At 40.2% G+C, this 22,275-nt stretch overlaps 2 protein-coding genes across 2 annotated transcripts; both read right to left on the reverse strand.

Moving 5' to 3' along the window:
- Window positions 1–14,385, reverse strand: LOC127636964 (uncharacterized). The gene is made up of 8 exons (XM_052117776.1): window positions 14,081–14,385; window positions 13,179–13,227; window positions 12,897–12,940; window positions 12,639–12,687; window positions 10,661–12,507; window positions 9,734–9,770; window positions 7,361–7,444; window positions 1–7,225 (listed from the first exon to the last, which is right to left on the reverse strand). Exons 1-8 carry the CDS (start codon window positions 14,327–14,329, stop codon window positions 2,712–2,714), a joined length of 6,873 nt encoding a protein of 2,290 aa, XP_051973736.1. The 5' UTR covers window positions 14,330–14,385; the 3' UTR covers window positions 1–2,711.
- LOC127636371 (52 kDa repressor of the inhibitor of the protein kinase-like) lies at window positions 14,380–21,844 on the reverse strand. The gene is made up of 8 exons (XM_052116820.1): window positions 21,601–21,844; window positions 20,878–20,998; window positions 19,968–20,075; window positions 18,376–18,412; window positions 16,414–18,260; window positions 16,275–16,302; window positions 14,629–15,849; window positions 14,380–14,450 (listed from the first exon to the last, which is right to left on the reverse strand). The coding sequence occupies exons 1-8, from the start codon at window positions 21,687–21,689 to the stop codon at window positions 14,380–14,382; spliced, it is 3,522 nt and encodes a 1,173-aa protein (XP_051972780.1). The 5' UTR covers window positions 21,690–21,844.
- Between the last annotated feature and the right edge of the window lie 431 nt (window positions 21,845–22,275).

Genomic DNA, 22,275 nt, shown 5'->3' on the forward strand with positions numbered 1-22,275 from the left:
ATTTGGAGCATCCTGCATTGCATTAGCCATTTAGGTTGTGGCAAAAGCTAATGGTGGGTTAGAGCCATATATAAAAGTCTCTTAGAGCAAGAAGTCTGGAGGACACAGGCAAAATCCTGTCTGCAAACAGGCCAGCCAACAGAGGAGATGGATCCATTTGCTGTGGAAGAGCAGAAAGAACATGGAGAGATACCTTTCACACTGGGTTGAGCAGACACAATCAGACCCTTGTTCTGGGAGAAGGGAGAGGGCAGCTCTGTTTCGGTGTACAGACAAAATACATGAGCCCTCTCCAGTGTGATCAGAGCAGGGGATGCTCCAGAAGAGCACACAGAAACAACATTCAGAGTGAGTGCTTTTGGATGACAAAGAGGAAATGCACTAGGAAAGGGTATTTCAGCATTTCCACTGCTGTTAATGGCTCCAGGGATTTTAAGGCTCATGTTCTTAGCCTTGAAAAGGCTGACAAAGGAACAAGAATTCAAACACACCAATCACTCAAGATAGGTCAGGCGTTCATTGTTTCAAAAGTATTAATATAATCCAAAAACATTACCTGGGCAACAATTTCTTTGGATTTTACAGTATAAACTGACAATAGGAGGCCCATTTTGCAGCTGAAAGCAACAAGATACAAGCACTCTTTACTCTGCATGTTTCAACTCTTGTCCTCAATGTGCCTTTTGACAATCATTTGAAATGTAGGGAATACAATTTGTAAAGATGGCAAAGAACAACTGGATTAATGTTGGAAGCAACATTGCTTTAGAGTACACTGGCTGGCAGACCACACAAATAATAATTTATTGCTTCTGAAAAATGGGGTGAGAATCAAAAACCACTGTGGTATGCATAATGCATTGGTCGATGAAAGACAAGCAAGGATTTGGCTTGTCAGCACACAATCCAACTCAGCATGAAAACCTTTTTGTCAATTGACCAAACCAGCAATTGTTTTTTAAATAGATCTAAATTGGGTATTCCTCTTGATTGTATGCAGACCATGAAAGGACATATGGATCATTTAAATGTGGGACACTACTGTCTAACCAATCTTTCCAATCAACAAATCAGCAAGATTAGAGTATGCAAAAGTATTTGTACAGATTGCTTTAATGCAATTCATGCTGCTGATCCTTAATACTGATTTTTTAAGTAATCTATTTTACAAACAAAAGTCAATTATTTATGTAGCAGACATTTTTATCCCTGTCCACCATGATTCAGAAGTTTAGAAAAGCTACTCATTTACTTTATCTTGACTGCAAGCAATGGATTCTGCCTGCCCCAATTAAGTAATAAACTGGGCCTTGATTGATTTGTAGATGTAATTACTGTGGCATTGTTTTGTTAATAGCTTTTTTTCCTGTGCTTTCAAACCACATTTACTGCTACTCTCACAAGAAATTACCCTTAAAGGTCAAAGACTTAAGCCCCCAAGGGTGAATCATAGGTCCAAGGTTACATGGAAATGGGAGTCTGACTGTTTTTCAACAACATCTGAAAATCTGTTCCTGAAAACGATATTCTTTGATGGATCTCCAGTCTATGAACCAAGGGTTGAAGAATGGCTACAAATCATCGACAGGCTACAGGGAGCCAAAGCAACTCTTAATAAAAAAAACCTGAACTCCTAAAAAAAAAAAACACACAAAAAAATGAACACATTAATCATTAACAACTTTGTCTCAGTTGGAAAGTAAGGAAAACAATAAATAATATAATAAACACAAACACTTCACTGATGGTCAATTAATTATTCCTATGCTGCATTACTCATCATCTAGGGGAAAGAGCTTATGGTAGAGCTATATAATATATATATAGAGAGAGAGAGAGAGAGAGAGAGAGAGAGAGAGAGAGAGAGAGAGAGAGAGATAAAAAAAAAAGCACCGAGAACAACCAGTAGCTGCCCCATTGACAAACCATAGAAGGCCAACACTGCCATCTTGTGGACATTATTTAATATATATATTAGCTTTCAATTGAGGTTCAAATGGTAATGCTGCTTCTTATCAAATCATTTTATTTGTTTATTTTAGTCAAATATATATGAATGCTTCCTTCTTGAGGAGGGCTTCTGGGAGAAATGTTTACAGAAATATCTATTCATCTAAATAAAAATAAAAAATAAAAATCAACCATTGTAACATGATACAGGGAAAGACAATTTTAGTTTGTGCCATGGGATGACATTTTAACAATACATCATAACCATCATAATTCAATGTGATAAAACATGATTCTCTTTTATCCAATGCATTTAAGAGGATTTACATGATTAAGTCCGTAAAAGTTCCTGAAGATTAGGACATTTTCCATCCATACTTTTCTGTCTGACGATTCAAGGAGTTATGTAGGGTTTGTTTGTTTTTTTTGCAGAAAAGGCACAAAGCAGTAAAGCCCCCAAAGGGCATCCTTTTCTTTCTTTTTTTTTTTTTTGGAAAGACATTGGTCCCAATTGGCAGTTCTCTTTATCCATGCCACTTATGCCAAATGAAAAAAAAAATATATCAATAAAACCATAAAGTGATTATAATTAAAGTGTACACAGTCTAATTAATTTCTGTAATAAAAAAAAAAATAAAAAAAGCATACTGAAACCTACAGTTAGATGGGATCTACAGTTTAGAAAATACAGTGGGCCTTTCTAAAGACTCAGCAGTGTATGACATCCTAATGGAGAGCTTGTTTGGGGGCAGCTAAGAAGACTACAGAGGATACAGCCCAGATTTAATCTTTCCCTGTCTGAAACTACTCTGCATGCTGAAACAGGACAGGACTGCCAGTAGCCTGAGAATGGTTGAAATGTTGGGAAAAGATTGGATGTCCGAAGTTTTGAGAGTGCCAATAACAGTGTCGGGAAGATGTTGGTGAGATGCAATGGGGCCTTGCCATCTGTCCCTCCACTTCTGCAGCTCATTCTTGAGGGAGCCTGGATCAGGTAGGCAATCCTGGAAAACCTTGACAAACTCAATGTCCTTACAGCATCCTTCCACTCTGGACATGACATAAGGCACAACCTGCAAGCAGTGAAGAGCAGACAGAATATCCTGGGAGAGCCCTTCCACTTCAGCAATACAGTGCTCAATGGTCCTTTTACTGATATCCTCTCTGTAGTGCACATTCATGGGTGGCTGCAGTGAAAGATGCATTGTGACCTGCAGCTTTGAAGCTAATGCAAATGCCTCTTGAAACCAGGTTTGATGGTGCAAGTCAATACTGTTCTTCAGTTCACGGAGAGAGGACAGTAGATTAGACTGACTGTTTATAGCTTGATACACATCATAGGAATTTCCCTGAAGTCTCTGGCATAGGTTTTTGGTGAGCCTCGAGATGTTTTTCATGATCACAACGGTCAAGATGAAATCAAAGTTTTGGATGGCAGAAAGGAAGCTCTGAGCCTGTGATGTGATTGCCTCATTGTCATTGTTACCTTTCATCTCATTCAAACAAAGGCAGATGGCCTCTAGAATGTCTGTAGAAAGTTCCAGAATCTCATGACTCATTGCCCATTGATTGCTGCTTAGCTTGGCTTTCAGTTCATTGGCCTTCGTTTCATCCTGTTGGAACAAATGTACAACAGCTTTCTCTAAATTTACCCGTCGCTGAACATCATCAGAGAACCACATTAACAGCTGCTCCAAGCACTCAAAACTATGCATTATCTCTCTTAGGATGGACGAACTGGCTAGTAAAGCCCTCAGAGTTATAGGGTTCAGGACACCAAAAGCATGAGGGAGTCTCTGGGAAAGCAAAGCTGAAGCCTGTATCATCTGAGAGACGGAGGTACCAGGTCTTGTCAAGGTTTGACCTCTACAGAATGTCAAGTTTAACCCCCACTTCTCAGAGAGAACAAAGGTCAGAGTATCCACAAATGAAACTATGTTTGTGACAAGTGGGATAAGGGCTAAAATATTTTCACACCGAACATCTTGTTTGTCAAGGTAGTGTATTCCTACAGGGATGTATGTTTGGCCATGAATTTCACACTCTTCCTCAGCCACTATGGTAAAGAACTTTATGTCACAAAGTTCTTTGATTAATTCCTCTCGGGCAGGGGTATCATAGAGGGTCAGAACTCGTATTTCAGGACCAGTGCCATCCAGGGTAGCTACTTTGTCTGTGCGGTCCTGAACTGTTGATTTAGACTGGTCTGTGCCTTCTAAATCTGGTGCTGTGGAATGATCAGTACTATCATGTGAAGCAGGTGTGGAATGATCAGTAATATAGGCCCGAACTGGGTCAGTGTGTATTGCCGCAGTTACTGGGTAATTTGGAGCTGCTGAACTGAACTGTTCAGTGTTATATTCTGCAGCTACTTTAGGCTGGTCAGGACAAGCCTGATCCTCTGTTTTGGACTGATCAATTCCAGTTGTATTCCCTGGTACTATCTGATCAGTTCCACCCTGACTAGTTGACACAAACTCATCAGGAACACTTTGATTACATGTACCTGAAAGACTTGTTCCGCCTTGAGGTTCAACTACAGCCTGATCATTTTCAAAGCATTCATCTGCCATGGGCTGATCAGTTCCACTTTGATCCCCTGATAGTATCTGACCAGTTTCACCTAGGTCTTCTACTGTGTGATGATGATTTGCAACTTGATCTATTAATGACTGGTCATTTCCAGACGCATCAACTACCATGAGTTGATCGGATCCACATTGATAATCTAATACCAACTGACTGGTTCCACCTCCATTCGCTACCTCCGTTTCTGTCTGAGCCGCTTCGTTTTGAATCTCTACTATAGAACGATCAGTTTCAACTTGACCAACTGCCACAAATTGATCAGGTACACTTTGATCTCCTGTTACTGACTGACCAGTTCCATTTTGTTCTGCTGTTACAGACTGGTCATTTTCAGATTCATCTACTACCATGAGCTGATCAGATCCACTTTGATCATCTAATACCAACTGTCTAGTTGCACTCTCATGTGCCGACCCCATTTCTGTATGACCAGCCTCATTTTGACCCTCTACTATAGAATGATCAGTGTCAACTTCAACTGCCATAAATTTAAGAGATGCATGTTGACTTCCTATTACTGACTGACAGGTATCGCTTTGGAAATGATCAGTCTGTAACCGCAGATCAGAGTCAACTACCATGAGGTGCTCAGATCCACTTTGATCCCCTGATAATAACTGACCGGTTCCACATTCGTGTGCTAAGCCAATTTCTGTCTGAGCAACATTTTCTTGACTCTTTACTACAGAATGATCAGTTTCAACTTGACCAACTACCACAAATTGATCAGCTACAATCTGGTCTCCTGTTACTGACTGACCAGTTCCATTTTGTTCTGCTGTTACAGACTGGTCATTTTCAGAGTCATCAACTACCATGAGCTGATCAGATCCACTTTGATCATCTAATACCAACTGACTAGTTGCACTCTCATGTGCCGACCCCATTTCTGTCTGACCAATCTCATTTTGACCCTCTACTATAGAATGATCAGTGTCAACTTCACCAACTGCCATAAAGTTAAGAGATGCATGTTGACTTCCTATTAATGACTGACAGGTTTCACTTTGATCTGCGGTTACAGACTGATCATTTCCAGAGTCAACTACCATGAGGTGCTCAGATCCACTTTGATCCCCTGATAATAACTGACCGGTTCCACATTCGTGTGCTAAACCAATTTCTGTCAGAGCAGCCTTTTCTTGACTCTTTACTACAGAATGCTCAGTTTCAACTTGACCAACTACCATAAATTGATCAGCTACAATCTGGTCTCCTTTTACTGACTGAACAATTCCATTTTGATTTGCAATTACAGAATGATCATTTCCGGAGTCATCAACTACCATGAGTTGATCAGATCCAACTTGATTCCCTGATACCAATTTACCAGGTGCACCTACATTTGCCAAACCTGTTTCTGTTTCTATAGAATTAACAATTTCAACTTGACCAACTGTCATGAACTGCTCAGTAACACTTTTATCTGCTGTTACAGACTGATCATTTGCAGTGTCAACAACCACAAGCTGCTCAGATTCACTTTGATCCTCTGATACTAACGGTTTAGTTGCATCTTCATTTGCTATTTCTGTCTGACCAGCCTCAACCTGACCTGCTACTACTGAATGTTCAGTTTCCACTTGACCAACTACCATAAAATGATCAGCAATACTTTCATCTCCAGTTACTGATTGACTAGTTCCACACTTATCTGCTAAAACACACTGATCCTTTTTTGATTCATCAACTGCCACAAGTTCATCAGATCCAATTTGAGACCCTGTTACAAACTGAGCAGTTCCTTTTCCATCTCCTAAACCTGTTACTATCTGAAAAAATGCATGTCCTTCTACTACAAAATTATCAGTTTCAACTTGACCAACTGCTAACTGCTCAGCTACACTATGTTGTGTTGCTGGCTGTTCAGTTCCACCTTGATCTGCTGCAACACACTGCTCAGCTCCATTCTCATCAACGTCAAAGTCCTGTTCACTTTCGCCTTGATCCACAGAGACCACTTGATCATTTATGCCATGTTCAACTGCCCCAAGCGCATCAGATCCAAATTGATCACTTGATACCAACTGACCAGTTCCCCCTTCATCTGCTAACCCTGTTACTGTGTGACAACTTTCATCTTGATCTTTTACTAAAGACTGATCAGTTTTAACTTGCCCAGCTTCCATGAATGTATCAGGTACTCTTTGTTCCCCCACTGCTGCCTGGCCAGTTCCACCTTGATCTGCAGCTACAAACATTTCATTTCCACTCTGATCATCTTCCATGGGTTGATCGGTTTCATTTTGTTCGACTGATACTAACTGACTAGATCTAACTTGCTGTTCTATTTCAGGCTCCACAGTTCTACATTGACCCATGGCCATCAACTGTTCAGATGCACTTTGAGCTTCTGTTAGCGACAAACCAATTCCACATTGATCAAGTACTTCAGAACTATCAGTTTCATCTTGATCTGCCATCAGTTCACCAGTTATATCTTCAACTATTTTGGATAGTGTAGTGGCATCTTGGATGGATTCTGTTGGTTGGTCAAGTGTTCTGGTCACCAGTGAGCTGCAAGCAGTAATGATCTGAACTGCAGTTGTGGGTTTATCAGAGCTGTCAAGAGTTAAAGATGACTGCTGGTCAGGTTTACTTATGATGGATGTTTCTTTGGCCAATTCAATATCAGTAGAGCCATTGGTTTCCATTGAAATGTCCTCTGAAGCAGAAGTGTTAACTTCTAAAGAAAGAAAGAAACATGTTTATGTAAGGAAAAACAAATAGATAACACTATCTACATCCACTCATAACAATGCTGTTAATGTTAATATTTGTATTCAATATTAAAAACATTTAAATGTTGAAAATAACTGACCAATAACAGCCTCCTTTGCCACCTGTGGATAATCAGAACAATCTGTATCCACAGTGATCTGTTGTGGAGCCATGACAATCACCTCTGAGGAAGGATAGGAAACAGTGTCAAAATGCAATCAAACAGATTAGTTTGTGTCCCACTTCTAAAGTTAACACTATTTTTACCATTTACGATTATAATAAAATTGAGGGCCCATTTGTGCCACTCAAAAATGTAAAGAACAAGTCGATAATTAAAACGTTTTTAACTTTAAATCGTAATGATATAAATGTATTTTTTTTATAAATAAATAATGAGAGAATGAACATTTTTGGTAATGTAGAAATTTAAGAAAAACTCTTAAAAATTAGGGGCGTCACTCCTAATTTTAGGACTCGTAAAATGTTCATCTAAGAGTAATTCATGAAGTATCTTAACGGTAAAAGTAGCACCTAGGTGTCCCTGGGTAGCTTGCAGAGTATTGACAGCCAGCCCCTGGAGTTGAGAGTTCAAATCCAGGGTGTGCTGCCAAGCAACCAAATGGCCTGGTTGCTAGGGAGGGTAGAGTCACATGGGGTAACCTCCTTGTGATCGTGATTAAGTGGTTCTCGCTCTCAATGGGGCGTGTGGAAAGTTGTGCATGGAGCGTGGAGAGTAGCACAAGTCTCCACATGCCACGAGTCTCCGTGGTGTCACGCACAGCAAGCCATGTGAGAAGATGCACGGATTAACGGTCTCAGAAGCGGAAGCAACTGAGACTTGTCCTCCACCCCCTGGATTGACCACGATGACCTAGTAAGTAGTGGTAATTGGGCATTTCAAAATGTGGGAGAAAAGGTGATAAAAGAAAAAAAATAAGAAAATGAAGCTCCTAAACCCATGACAGCTTCGAAGTCCTCCTGAGGACATCTAAATCCATAAGTGACTCAAATGATACGAAGCATGGCTGCTGCTGTCAATCCACATTAAAAACAATATATAGTAATATTCTAATGACATTGACATTTTAAAAAGGTATCAACTGAATATCCTATCTGGGAACCAGCACCTTATCGTGGTGGAGAGGTCTGTGTTGTCTGGAGCCAGGTGCACCTGGTAGGGTCTCCCAAGGCAAAGTGGTCACAGGTGAGGGGCCAGACTAAGAATGGTTCACACCGACTCCATGGAAAAAACGGCATGAGGACTTACCCTGCTCGGAGGAAGCCCGGAGCCCCCGTCTGGAGCCAGACCCAGATGGAGGGCTCATCTGCGAGCGCCTGGTGGCCGGGCACAGCCCGAAGAAGCGACGTGAAACCCCCCTCTACATCCCTTGGGCCCACCACCCATTGGAGAAACCTTGGCATGAGTCGGGTGCGCTGCCATATGGGTGGCAGTGAAGGCCGTGGGCCTAGACGGACCAGACCCGGGCAGCAAAGGCTAGCTCTAGGGACGTGGAATGTCACCTCACTGGGGGGGGGGGAGCCGGAACTGGTGAGGGAGGTGGAGCATTACCAGTTGGATCTGGTGGGGCTTACTTCGACGCACAGTTTTGGATCTGGATCCGTACTCCTACCCTCACCTATGGTCATGAAGGCTGGGTCATGACCGAAAGAACTAGGTCGCGAGTACAAGCGGCCAAAAAGGGCTTTCTCAGAAGGGTGGCGGGCTTCTCCCTTAGAGACAGGGTGAGGAGCTCAGTCATCCGTGAGGAGCTCGGAGTAGAACCGCTACTCCTTTGCGTCGAAAGGAGTCAGTTGAGGTGGTTTGGGCATCTGGTAAGGATGCCCCCTGGCCACCTCCCTAGGGAGGTGTTTCAGGCACGTCCAGCTGGGAGGAGGCCTCGGGGAAGACCCAGGATTAGGTGGAGAGATTACATCTCCACACTGGCCTGGGAACGCCTCAGGGTCCCCCAGTCAGAGCTGGATAATGTGGCTCGGGATAGGGAAGTTTGGGGCCCCCTGCTGGAGCAGCTGCCCCCACGACCCGACTTCGGATAAGCGGTTGAAGATGGATGGATGGATCAACTGAATATCAAATATAAAACAAATATTATAATGTTGACATTAACTTAAAAAGGTATCTATCTATCCTACTGTATGCATGTATTTGTATCGTGTGTGTCTTAGCTGACAAATAGCAGTTCCCTCTATATCAATCACTGAGGGCAATTTAAAAGAGCGCGCCAATAAAACGTGACATCATCCATAGCAACAAGTCAACTCCACCATATTCTTATCTTAAGATTTCCTTAGTAAAACTTGCTCTTAGCAGTTTTAAGAATGGGTTTTAGGCAAAAACATCTAGACAGGAACTCTTTGGAGAACTCCAAGTAGCAAAATAAAAATCTGTGAATATGGGCCCAGTGCTTTATGTAATATAAAGGTTATGGATTAAAGTGATGGATTTACTTACCACTTTCCATTCTCAGGTGATTGACTCTTGCTTTTACCTACATATAAAAAAAATTAAATTATTAAAACAGAACCGGGTTCTTTCTGAAACACTTATTTGTTTATCAGTTGATATTTATATCAGTTGATTATAGGTTTCCATCATCATCAAATTCTCAAAGCTGGTTCATTGTCTCTGTTGATGCCTCTGTTTGGAGACTCAAAGTAAAATAAGGAACCTTGGAGACTTTTTGATACAAGTCTTACATTTGATTCTTTTGAAAAGAGTACTGTAAAAGCATCCTTTTTTCAACTAAGAAATATAGCAAGATTGCACCCCAAGCTAAATTTCTCTGTAGCTGAAAAGCTAATAAACTCATTTGTTGTCTCTTGGATAGATTACTGTAATGCCCTTTTAGCCAGAGTTTTCAATAAACTCCAATATGTACAAAACTCCGCCGCCAGGATGCTGACTGGGACCAGTACATGCAATCATATTACTCCTGTATTGGAGTCTTTGCACTGGCTCCTGGTCAGTTTCAGTGTCGATTTTAAGTTTATGATGCTGACATACAAAGCATTACATGGCTTGGCTCCTAATCATTCATCTGCTTTGTTAATCCCTTACACCCCAAATCGCAGAATGCGCTCCTCACAGTTTAATTTGTTGAGTGTTCCACAAACCCAATTAAAATCTATGGGTGATAGGGCTTTTTCGGTCTATGCTCCTACCCTTTTGAACTCTCTTCCTCTAGAACTTAGGGAAGCTCAGACTTATGACATTTTTAAAGCTCAACTTAAGACATAGTTTTTTAAACTAGCATTTGCTTGCCGAGTTCTACTTTTATTTTTATTGTGCTATATACTGCAAAATGTATGGCTTGTGAATGTGAAAATGTGTTAAATCTACATTTCTGCACGAGATGTACTGCAAAGGATTTTATCACACCTGAGCAAGAAATTGATGACTCTCTGGATCACTCTCCATGCATTTCTCAATCACTTCATCCAGGCTATGCAGTGTTTGGCGATGCATAAGAAACAGAACTGCATCGGTCTTACAACCCCTACTGAAGATACCATCTCTGAGTAAAGTCCTCATGGAGTTCAGAGTGGTCTTCATTAGATCACACTCCATGCTAATGCTAGGCAGCACAGCCACTAGCTTAAGAAGGGTTGCAACATTTGGAAGGTTTTTGGCTTCATTGTGGAGCAATGTCTCAGAAATAGAGGTGGGAGGACAAATATCTTGGTACTTCTCCCTCCATACTGTGGCCCAGATGTTAATATCTTCCTCAGCTGTTTCTGGTTCAGGGAGATCACTCAAGTAGATGGTGTGCAATTTGTCTGTGGATTCTGGGAGAATGGGTAGAGGGTTACAGGTAGGCAGCAGGGACAACACCTTTAGAGCTTTCAAGTGATTCTCTGAGAAGTTAAACTTCATTTCTTCAATTAAACCATTTAGAACTGGTATGCTAACGGTTTCCTTGTAGAACACTTCTGGAGACTCATGGCCACTGACAGATTCTGGATATGAAAGCAATCCTGTGACCTTAGCAGCAAGTTCCACTGCCTCCTCAAACCAGTTAGAATGCACTGCACTCACATTTTCCAACATCTTGCTTAGAGAATCTATTATTGGCACAATCTTCTCAAGCTCGCAAATAATATCAGCAGGGTTTCCACAGCGAAACACAGTGCTGCAGTTCCTCAAGGGAGCACAGGCATTCTTTAAAATCACAAGGGGGATTACAAAATCAGCCTGCCTGATAGCTGTGGACAGGGTCTGAGCATGCAGTGACATGCTGCTACTCCATGACCCCAACTGATTGGTGCTCACTGAATCCAAGCATTTCAGGGCTCCCTCAAGCATGTCCACCAGAATATCAAAGAAGTCTTCTCTCTTCTTCCATCTGGACCAACAGGTTTCTGGGATCTCTGCAAGTGCTTCACGTGGGGTATTTAGAAGCCCATCCATGGTCTTGGCAAGCTCATTCTCTAGTCTGGGTGACTGGTCGAAAAATTGTAAAAGATCTTCAGATATCTCTAGAACCTTTGTGATGGAGGTATATTTTAGGCTTAAAGCCAGCCAATAGGCAAGTCCACAAGACTCACTAGGTGTGTTCACAGCTAATGGATAGCCCTCCAGAAAGTCCAAGGCCATCTTCCTGAGACTTTGGCTCCCTGTACCTATGCACATGATGGACTGGCCACGACAGCAGCCCATTTGAAGTCCCCATTCATCCTCAAGAGTGGCTGACAGGGCCTTTGCTTGCAAATTTACATCAGAGCTTTCATCAAAAGGCAGAAAACCTATGAGCTCCACTTTAGGAATGCAGTCATTCACATATCTAATGAAGACTGGTAGGAACTTTGTGTCGCCCACTGAGATAGCTCTATCAGTGATGATGGAAAAGAAAGGGGAGTCCTGAACTTCAGCGAGGATCGTTTCCCTTATAGCTTTCACAATGCTTTGCAGCATTTCCTCCTCTGAAAACAACTTCCCTTCTTCCTGAACCCAATGATATGAGTCAAGCTTCTGAACCACATCATCTTGTTCCTGTTTACTAAGGTCAATCAATGTGCAGTTTCTCCTTGCAAGCATAGCTGCCTGTTTGAAGACTTCTACAAAGTTATGCATGTTGTTTGCTGGTTCAACAGAATGACCGTTCTTATCCACAGTCTGCTTCTCTTCAACAGGATTTATGTGTTGCTCCTCAGTCACAACTTCAGCAGTGTTTTCAGACTGCTGCAGAGTCTCTGTACTCTCTACTGCCTCTTTGTGGATGTCTTCTTCTAGAAATAGTAAACATAAGTTCTGACAATGGCTACAGCACTTGAAGTGAAACACAAATATTTCTAACATTTAAGTTTGAAATACAGATTGTTACATGAAACCTATTGTTCAGTTCCAATCAATAACATACCTTTCATTGCAATTTCAGAATTCATTACTTGTGTTCTGGATTCTTTGCCCTGCAAAAATAATTACTACTTAAGAAAAATATTGACATAAATACATATTAACAATTGATGTGAAGCAACTTTATACCTTAAATAATTTTAAGATCAATATGCAATGTCCTCCCCAAGAAAACATTAACGAGATATACAACTTGATAAGTGTTGTACTGTTAAAACACTTATCCCAATCATTATTAACACAATTATTTAATTTTACAAACCTGCTGAGTTTCCCTGTCCTCTGCTCCATCTTTGTGGTTGTTATCTGCAATGTTGGCAAAGAAAGCATTAATGTTTTGATCTGATGATACCATATGTTAGCTGCTTCAAATTCCATTGATAAATTCCATTAATACTGCAATATCCATTGAAAATATGCATTTTCTTTCTCCAAGAGATGAACTAAGTTTTAGCTACAATAAAATGACAGAACAATTCAGATGTTAAGTTGTTATACTGAAAGATTTAAAAAAAACATGCAAAAAAAAGAATGGATGACATACCCTCGGTTTTTATTTCAGCAGTTCTCACTAAATTTTTGGATTCTTTGTCCTGTGGAGTAAAAAGAACATTAGAAACTCTGCATGTTATTTTATCAATACGTTTTTGAGGCCTTGATATATTAACATTAGCTGAGATTTAAATTCAAAGCCTAATTTGTGTGCTTTCCAATTCAATGCGAGTAGGTCTTCTTTTTAATGTTGTCTGGCGTAACAGCATTGGGAGACCAAAAGAGGGTGATATAACATTTACTGAAGCTGTTTGCGGGTAGGAGGCACAGTCCAAACTAAGTTGTTGATCTAGTCAACATACACACAAACGTTACAAAGGTTTTGTACTTTTTCAAGAATGAACACTGACATTGATGAATTTGCAGTTTAGGGTATGAAGAGGTTTCATTAAAGCTGTCCAACCACAAAAAGACATACTTGTAACTGAAAATACATTGTGTAGGCTATATAAAAGATACATATACATAATACAGTGATGGCTAGAGTAAATAATCTGTCCTTTGATAATGATTTAAGTTGAAGTTAATGGAAAAACGCGAATTGAGCACTGTGGCTCTGCAGAATGTTTAACAGCCTCCGGAGATGGCGAGCGACAGCGTGTACCTTCATAGAATTTTTTTCTTCTTCTAATTTTAGAACGCGCCATGTTGTCCGCCAGACACATCCTGTGAGTGACCACCTATAATTTACTCTACCATTTACACTTTAGCATAGTTGTATTAGAAATATGTTTGAAGGGACCAGAACTATTGTGCAACCAGCAGCCCTTTTTTATATCTGAAAAAATGCCAATAAACTACATATTGAAAATCATCAGGAACATTTGCATTAAGAAGGCATCGATCCAAAGCCTATTGGAAAGCCAATCAAATATTTCAAATATGGATCCTTACCAGGCATATGCCCTCCAGAGTCTTAGGTGTGACCTTTAAGCATCGAGCAACCATCCTGTCTAGGTCTCTGTCAAAGTCAGTGCCCATCTGAAGCATGGCTAACCACGGTGATCTATCCTTAGGCGAGGTGTTGCTCAAGTAGTCTTGATACATTGCATGCCGCTTCACATTGCCGCAATATTCCAGAGCCGTGCTCGGCAACACGCACATAATCTTCAGCAACGTATTGATGTTTACAAAGTACTGCATGAGTGGTAGGCGCAAAGTCTCGAAAATGGTCTCTGGTATGTTTACACTAATCACTTTTGTTTTCCACTTAACTTTCCAGCAACTGAGCTCAGTGAAGAAGTTGTCGGGATCTGGAAGGTCACTGACATACAATGGAGGTTTTGACTTGAGGGTTTCAAAAACATAGCTCATTGTAACAGAGCTTGGAACCAAGGACAAAAGGTTCAGTGCCTCCTTGTGATCATCAGAAAAATAGTCCTTCACCATGTTTATGAGGTGATCAACTAAAGGGACACTTGTTGCGTCTTTATAGTACGTACCTGGCTTCAAGAGGCTGTCCCTTGGAACGGTCACACTATCAGGCACTTTAACCTGCACACCCAGATTCTGAGCAAAGGCACAAGCTTCATCAAACCAGTTTTGATGGAAAACCTTGATGTTGGTCTTCACCCGGTTGAGCGTGGCTACAATGCCACTGATCTGAGAGAGCTGTGAGGCAGCACTAAAATGGTCTTTCTGTAGTGCTGCACTCAGTTCTCTAGTGAAGGACGAGGCATTTTTCAGTGCAACAATTGCCACAATGAAGTCGAAGTCCCGAATCAACTGAAGTAGTCTCTTGGCTCGGTTGGATACTGCCAAACTCCATTTTTGTTGCGTGCCGTTATAAATATTTTCGAGACACTCAGCCAAAGGCTCTAGAATCTGACCAAAGACTTCATAAGAGTCATGATTCTCCAGCCAAGAAGAGCAGAATTTTCCTTGAAGCTCGTGGATTTTCTCATAGCTCTCTCTCAGGCCTATGGCTAAGACCTGATCTAATTGTTTCTCAAGGGCAGCAGTGCTTCGGAAATATGACACTATCTCCTCTAATGTATCTATGGCTCTGATGATTGTGGTGACAGGAACTGACCTTGACCACCAGGTATTGAAAGAGTAACATGAGAAGTGTGTGCATATAGCAAGTGGATACGTCTCCTGTATTTTGCATGCAAAAGCTTTGAGCTTGTAGGACACTTCACCAGAGCCAAGGTAAGCTTGACCCCTACAGTAGCTCAAATCCAGATGCCACTCTTTAGTGATGACATCAAAAAGTTGTTCACACATGGCCTCTGTGTCGAAAGTAACCGCGGCAAATCCCATAAGCTCAAGGCGCATGACATCAAAACTGTCAACAAATCTGAGGAACATGGGTAAGTAGTCTGTTTCTCCAAGCCTGACAACTCGGTCAATGAAAAGGGAGAAGAATGAATTTCCAACTTCGGAAAGAATTCTTTCCCGGACAACATCCTCACACACTTTAAGGACTTCAGTCATCTCAGATTTTGTCACGTATTCCACTTCTTGATCTTGATCACCATGAGATTGTCTGCTTTGCCTGCTAAAGGCTGCAGTGACGGCAGCCTTTAAAGCAGATTTCAAAGCCTCTTTATCGGTTTCTGAGCACTCTGGCAGCTTTTGTCTCTCAACTTCCATATTTAAAGTCATCTCTCTTGGTTCTTCCATACCTTCTTCAGCAATGTCATTTGCACTAGTTTCTGGAACTATACAGGTGTTGGAGTAAAAAAAAAAAAGAAAAAGTAATCAACACACCTGCTAAAACTTGAATTGAACAAATGTTTTAATTATAATGGATCGTTCACCCAAAAATTTACATTCGGTCATCATTTGTTTAAAAAAACGAAATTACTTTTTTTCTGAGGAACACAAAAGGAGATTCAGTCAACATTCTCTTTCAAAGTATGGAAAAAAATATGCAATGAAATTAAATGCTGACTGACAAAAATTCTACCTAACATCTCTTTTTGTGTTCCACAGTAGAAATAATGTCATACAGGTTTATAACATCATCAGGGCTCCGAGTAAATGACAGAACTTTTATTTTTTGCTGAACTATACCCTTAATCATGTAAAAATCAGAAGTGTTAAAATTGTAAGGGAAAATAGTCATAGGTAAAAGAAGTTTTACCTGATGGCTGAACTTCCATTGCTTCATCCTAATGACAAACAAGAGGGTAAGAATTGTTAAAACCCTACTAGAGTTTGATTTTGGCATTGCTTATCTCCTCAAATTAAAAAACACATAAGGATTCTAAAAATAAATATACCTCATGCAACTGCTCCAGGATTTCTGGATATTTCTTAATATACGCCTCCACCATTTCCTCAATGCTGAAGTGTACGTCTTGATTGACATAAACAAAGGCCAAATTGGACAGTCTCTTTTCCACTGGTACCTCCTTCATATAGGAGCGATACCTGTCCAGCACCATCTCATACTGCCCATACACATCTGCTTCAGCTTTGATGCATGGGATGGTACCCAGCACCCTCAAAAGACTCTGTATATTTGGGTAAAAGCCTATATCTGGGATCTTTAGGGTTGCATTTACATTGGTGGGAAGAATCCTTCGCTTGCTAGCATGCCTCCATTTAACTTCCCAACAGCCCAGCTCATCATAAAAGGAGTCGGGTCGAGCCAAGTTATTCAGGTTAGCATCAGCAACTTTATCTTTGCGGATGCTAAAATTGTGGTCAGCCATGTATGATGGCACCAATGACAACCATCGTAGGATTCTTATCATTTCAGGGCCAAGGACTCTTTTAACTTCATCAACAAGGTATTGCAAGACCTTCTTACTCAGTGTTTCCCTGTAGTAATCCTCCAATGAGGTCTGGGTATTCTCTGCACATTCACCGTTTGTCACCAACTCCACAGGCACAATGACCGGCACACCCAACTTCTTAGCTCTGCCCACTGCATCTGAGAACCACTTCCTATGAAAAATTGCAATCTCCTGCATATGTTTGGTGAGAAGCTTTAAGGCGTTCGAGATGGTGTATTGTAAAGTGCTGCTGACACTGATTATTCCCCTGAGACTAGGGTTCAGGATGCTTACACAACACAACGTACTCTTCAAGACCACAAGAGTAATAATGAAATTAAAATTCTTTAGCTTCTCTCTAAGTTTTAGAAGCGCTTCGACAGTGTCTGCGTCTAAATCTGAAAGGGCACTGGTGCACATCTCTCCAATGCTGTTCAAAACGGGCTCCAAGATTTCAAGCATAATCTGGAAAGCATCAGTGCCATATTCCCAATGGTTCTGGCAAGCATCCTTGACTCTATCCACCTCACCTTTGATGTGGCCATATAATGCAGTGATCTTGGCATCAAGCTTCTTTGCCAGAGTTTCCGACTGCCTAATAATGGCAGCAACCTCCTCAACAGTATTAACAACCTCTTGAATCGAAAGGATAGGTATGGAGCGAATCAACCACACATTGAAGGCGTATGGTTCACAGGGGGATAACACCACTTGTGGAAAATCCTGCAGCATCCTGCAGGCGAGCTCCTTCAACTTCAGACACATTCTACCGGTTGACAGGTATGTGAACCCACGGCAGTGCTCCATTCGCAGGCCCCACTTATTGCGGATCTCAGATATAAGCATTAAAAACAGACTGTCAGAGTCAATGTCACAGGGAAGGAATCCCATAAGGTGCTTTTGTGGGAAGCCCACACCTGTCATGGAGCGGACAAACACAGGGATCTGGTCCTTGCCCTCAATGTTTATCTTGTCTTCAAGGAGTATGGAGAAAAAGCGTGCAAGGCGCAAGCCATTGCGAATCTCCTCTCGCATAACATCCTCGCCTAAGGTGAGCACTTCTTTCCGGTCAATCTTCTCTGCACATATGGCATTGGCAGAGAGTGGTCCAGCTGGGTCTTTCCCCAGTGGTTTGGCAGGGGTGAGAGTTACATTGTTGCAGATGCTGAAACCAGTCAAGGCTAAAGTCTCTTTGAAGTAGTCTTTCAAAGTTTCCTTGGCTTTGGAAATAGCTGGATCCTCCTTCTCCGATTCATCATGTACAGGAGGATTTTGCGTTTCAATGTTCTCACCAGGATCACTCACAACTTCTGACGTTATTTCAGAGAGTTTTGAGTTATCTGTGGTACCTTTTAAAATAGAACACAAAACAAACTTAAGAACAGAAGATGACCTTTTTTTTTTTTTTTTTTTTTACACAAAAGAAGGGAATCAAAAATGCTAACATGACAATGCATTATGTACCTTTAGTTTTCTTTGTGACAACTGGTTCCTCTCCAGTCTGAAAATGAAAACTTAAAATTACTTACATTTATGATCATGCATTTGTAATACACACTCTCAGGCCTATTTTACACATCTTGCGCAAGTAGCACAGTAGCTTAACTACAATCAGTACTTTACATGCACAATTAAATTCGAGTGCTAGATTTTCTTTTCATGCGTTGCCAGACAGTGTTAGTCTGTCTGCCAAAGTATACATGACACAATGCGTAATAGACTATTAAACGGTAAGATGTCAGTTTAAGAATAGTTAAATACAAGTTGCTCATCATCATTGTGATCAGATAAATATGTTTACATGCTGGATGGAGCTGAGCTACAATTGCATTATCTGAGTTTGTTAGTCAGATTTGGCAAAAATAAACTGGTATGATTTCAGACAGACTAAAGCGTTTCCATGACATATTAAAAAGACTAATTATTGCTTTATTCTGAAATCTTATTTAGAAAAATGGGTTAAATGTACTGAATAACAGGCGCATGCAGAACATTCACAGTAACATAATTTCTACTGCGTAACCAAACTGTAACTCTACAACATAATTTCAGAGTTACCACATTAAGTATTTCCACTGATAATGGCCATAAGTAAAATGGTGTTTTGTTGTTGCTTCATAAAAGCTTATATTCCAAAAAAATGGCATTGATAAATAGGTCTACAGTGCATTGCTGACTTAAGTGCGCTATACACAGCAAAAAAAGGCTCCGTGCCAAAACTCTTCTTGAAGCTATGCACAACCACACTGCTTATGTTCTGAAACCCATCAATACGGGCTGCATAATTAATGAATAAATTAATAACCATAACCCCTTTTCGTTTTTTTCTTGCTGAACAAAACCAATTTTTATTCTACACACCCTTCAGCCACCTGAACAAGAACACTCCCTGTACCAGACCCTAGCCATGTTCACTGTGCTACTATTTACAAAAAAAAACATTCCATCATAAAAACAAAACATCTATTGCAGTTTCACATTCTGGTTTTGTTTGGAAGGCAATGCATTATTGTTGTTATGCTTTCTTAACTTGCTTTGTTAAAATTAGTGGTTTTCTCAAGACCTAAACAACATGAAAAATGTGAGCTTCTTTATGGTGGGAAGTTATATTTTGCAATTCCACTTGGTGCCGACATCAACTTGAAATCTCTGCACGGTTACTGTACTGGGATGCAATCCTTGCCTCAAGAATTAAATAGTGCTGCATATTTCAGCACAAGAGTTCTCACAACTTGAGTTCCAAATTGAAAATCAATGACTATGCAGACTGACTCCAGGTGATAACCATACATTTAGTATGATTCAAGAAACCTCTAGTATTTTCCACATATTTTTGAACCCGTCTTATGCACGGATCATGTTTTTTGCACAGGTGAAACATCAGAACATCAGCACACACAACGCTTAGGACTGGCATTGCAAATTACCATATTTATATGAATGTTATTTGTAAATACAATTAAACTGATTCAAAATTAAAAACAGGTAAGTATAAAACATGCACTATAATACATTATGAAGAACATTTTTTATTTTTATTTGAATCAAATACTCACCGTCTCAATTGTTCTTTTTCTGCTGCTATTTTGTGCCATCTCCTGGATGATTGTAAAGTCAAATATAGTAGGAACTGCATCATCCTTCAAAGCAGACTTAAGATCGCTCTTTAAAAAAAAAAAAAAAAAAGGTTTACACATTACTTTTTAATGGTAATAGACAAAGGGCAAACGAATATACCAGTTATATTTGTCTGCTTTAAAAGAAAGTGTCTACAACACTAAGCCATAGAAATATTACAATATAACAAGTAAAAAAGAGAGAAAATCTTGCACTGTTAGTGGGGTAAGTTAAATCATTGAAAATGTTAACATTTTGCCAATCAAATAAAATACTAAAATACATTTATTAATATACAAATCTAAGAATAAGGGAAATAAATGAAATATGGAATGTTGCTCTCTCCTTGCAGCTCCCCAAATTTTGTGAAGCTAGGCAGCTTCTTCAATGCATAACTTTGTGAGAAAAATCCTTGATTATTTTCTCTGCATGGCATGTTTCTCATTGCTAACGCTCTCTCCAAATCTTGAAATAATTTTGGCCCACAAATACACATTTTTAACATGACTAACAGAATTTCCTGCATTTGAATGGAAAGCTACCTCTATAAGGTGAAACACTGGCATACCCCACAGAAAGAATTTTGGGGAAATGCATCATTAAATAGCCCTACATCAAGGTTAACCTTAAGTCTCCTAGATTTGCTTAGAACTTATTTTACCTTCCATTTAGAAAAGGTACTTTGAGAAAAATAAATTCTCAAGTCCATCTCTCTATAACAGGTAGTTGAACTGACCCTTGCTAAAAACGGTAAAATGACAAAATTGTTAAAAACGTTAAGGCAACACAGTTTACCCACTGACACAGCTTACCCCACCAGAACATGCACACCAAATCATGCACACTTACTTGTTGACATATCACTGTCGTCTCAAAATGTTTGGAGCACAATTTGTAGTGGCTGTGTAAAAATGCAGGTGTTTTGCTCTCCAGATCTGGTCTGCGACAGTTTCCTACCCATTGCTTACAGCTAAAAATAAAAATTAGGTTACTGCAGTAGTGAAAAACCAAAAGTGAGTGTTTTAAAAACATTATTTTTCTCTCGAGAATTAGGGGGTGATCACGCATATGTTTGATAAATATCCCAATAGCCTTTTAGACACCCAAGTGCTAAGATTAAAGAAAAATCCAGCAAAGCAGTCATAAATATATCTAGTACACAATGTATTCGAAGGGAATTCAATTCCTGCCATTTTGGGAAGGGCCTGATGATGGCGAACGTGTACTGGACTCATTTGCTTACAGTAACCCCATAGAACTTACAACACTCACTTTGGAGAAAAAAAACCCCGCTAAAGGTGATTTCAGACACTGCCAACTTAAAAAGAAATCCACAGAAATAAAACGTTGCGTCACCCAAAAAAATTAAACTTCACATTAAACATTAGCTTGCGAAAAGGGGTACCGTGCATTCAATGAATCATTGCAAAAGGGGGGGGCAGAAGCTAACCAGCTAACAAATAATGCTAATTTGCCCACCCTGGGCTTGAATAAAAATCTTAGCAGGCTAGAAATAATAATAATAAAAACATTAATAAGAAAGAATTTACTCCCCCAAAAATCTGCACTCACCGATCCGGATCCAGCGGGAACCTAAAGAAGGAAACGTTGGACTGGTCCGTACTTGGCTTGCAGTTTGCAGCAGCACAGCAGTCGGGCATTTTGGACTCAAATCAAAATGAATACCGCATTGCACGAATCCTGCAACGCAAAGAAGCCTCAAATCGCAAAAAGACGTTACATAAATGGTACACTTTCGAAAGCTCGAGAGCTAGTTTGTATCATCGCATGCATTCTATTGGAACTTGCTCGAGGCCGAAATGTTGCTACTTCAAAACCGAATCAACAACCAGGAAGAACACCTATGTGGAGCGGAAATAGATACTTAGACTATTGAGCACCGATCTCCCCCCCACCCAAATATATTGTTTTAGTCTATCACCATCTCTAGTTCCTTTATTCATACATGACCATAATAAACGAATACAGTAAATGCTGCATTACTGTTGGTAACAAAATCCGAGAAGGGAAAAAAACATGTTCCCCTTCACAAGGCCACAATATTTATTTATTTATTTTAACCCACGTGAACAAATGAGGTTACACCCCTTGAATAACATTGGTATGGTATGGAAATAAGGGAGAATACATGTAACATTATTTGAACATTATGATGAGTAAAACTTATTTTCGGATTTGCTAATTTAGGAAGATCTTAGAACATATAAAGTTTAATTTTTGACTTCA

The sequence above is a fragment of the Xyrauchen texanus genome, chromosome 44 (assembly GCF_025860055.1).
Source record: "Xyrauchen texanus isolate HMW12.3.18 chromosome 44, RBS_HiC_50CHRs, whole genome shotgun sequence".
Taxonomy (NCBI): Eukaryota; Metazoa; Chordata; class Actinopteri; order Cypriniformes; family Catostomidae; genus Xyrauchen; species Xyrauchen texanus.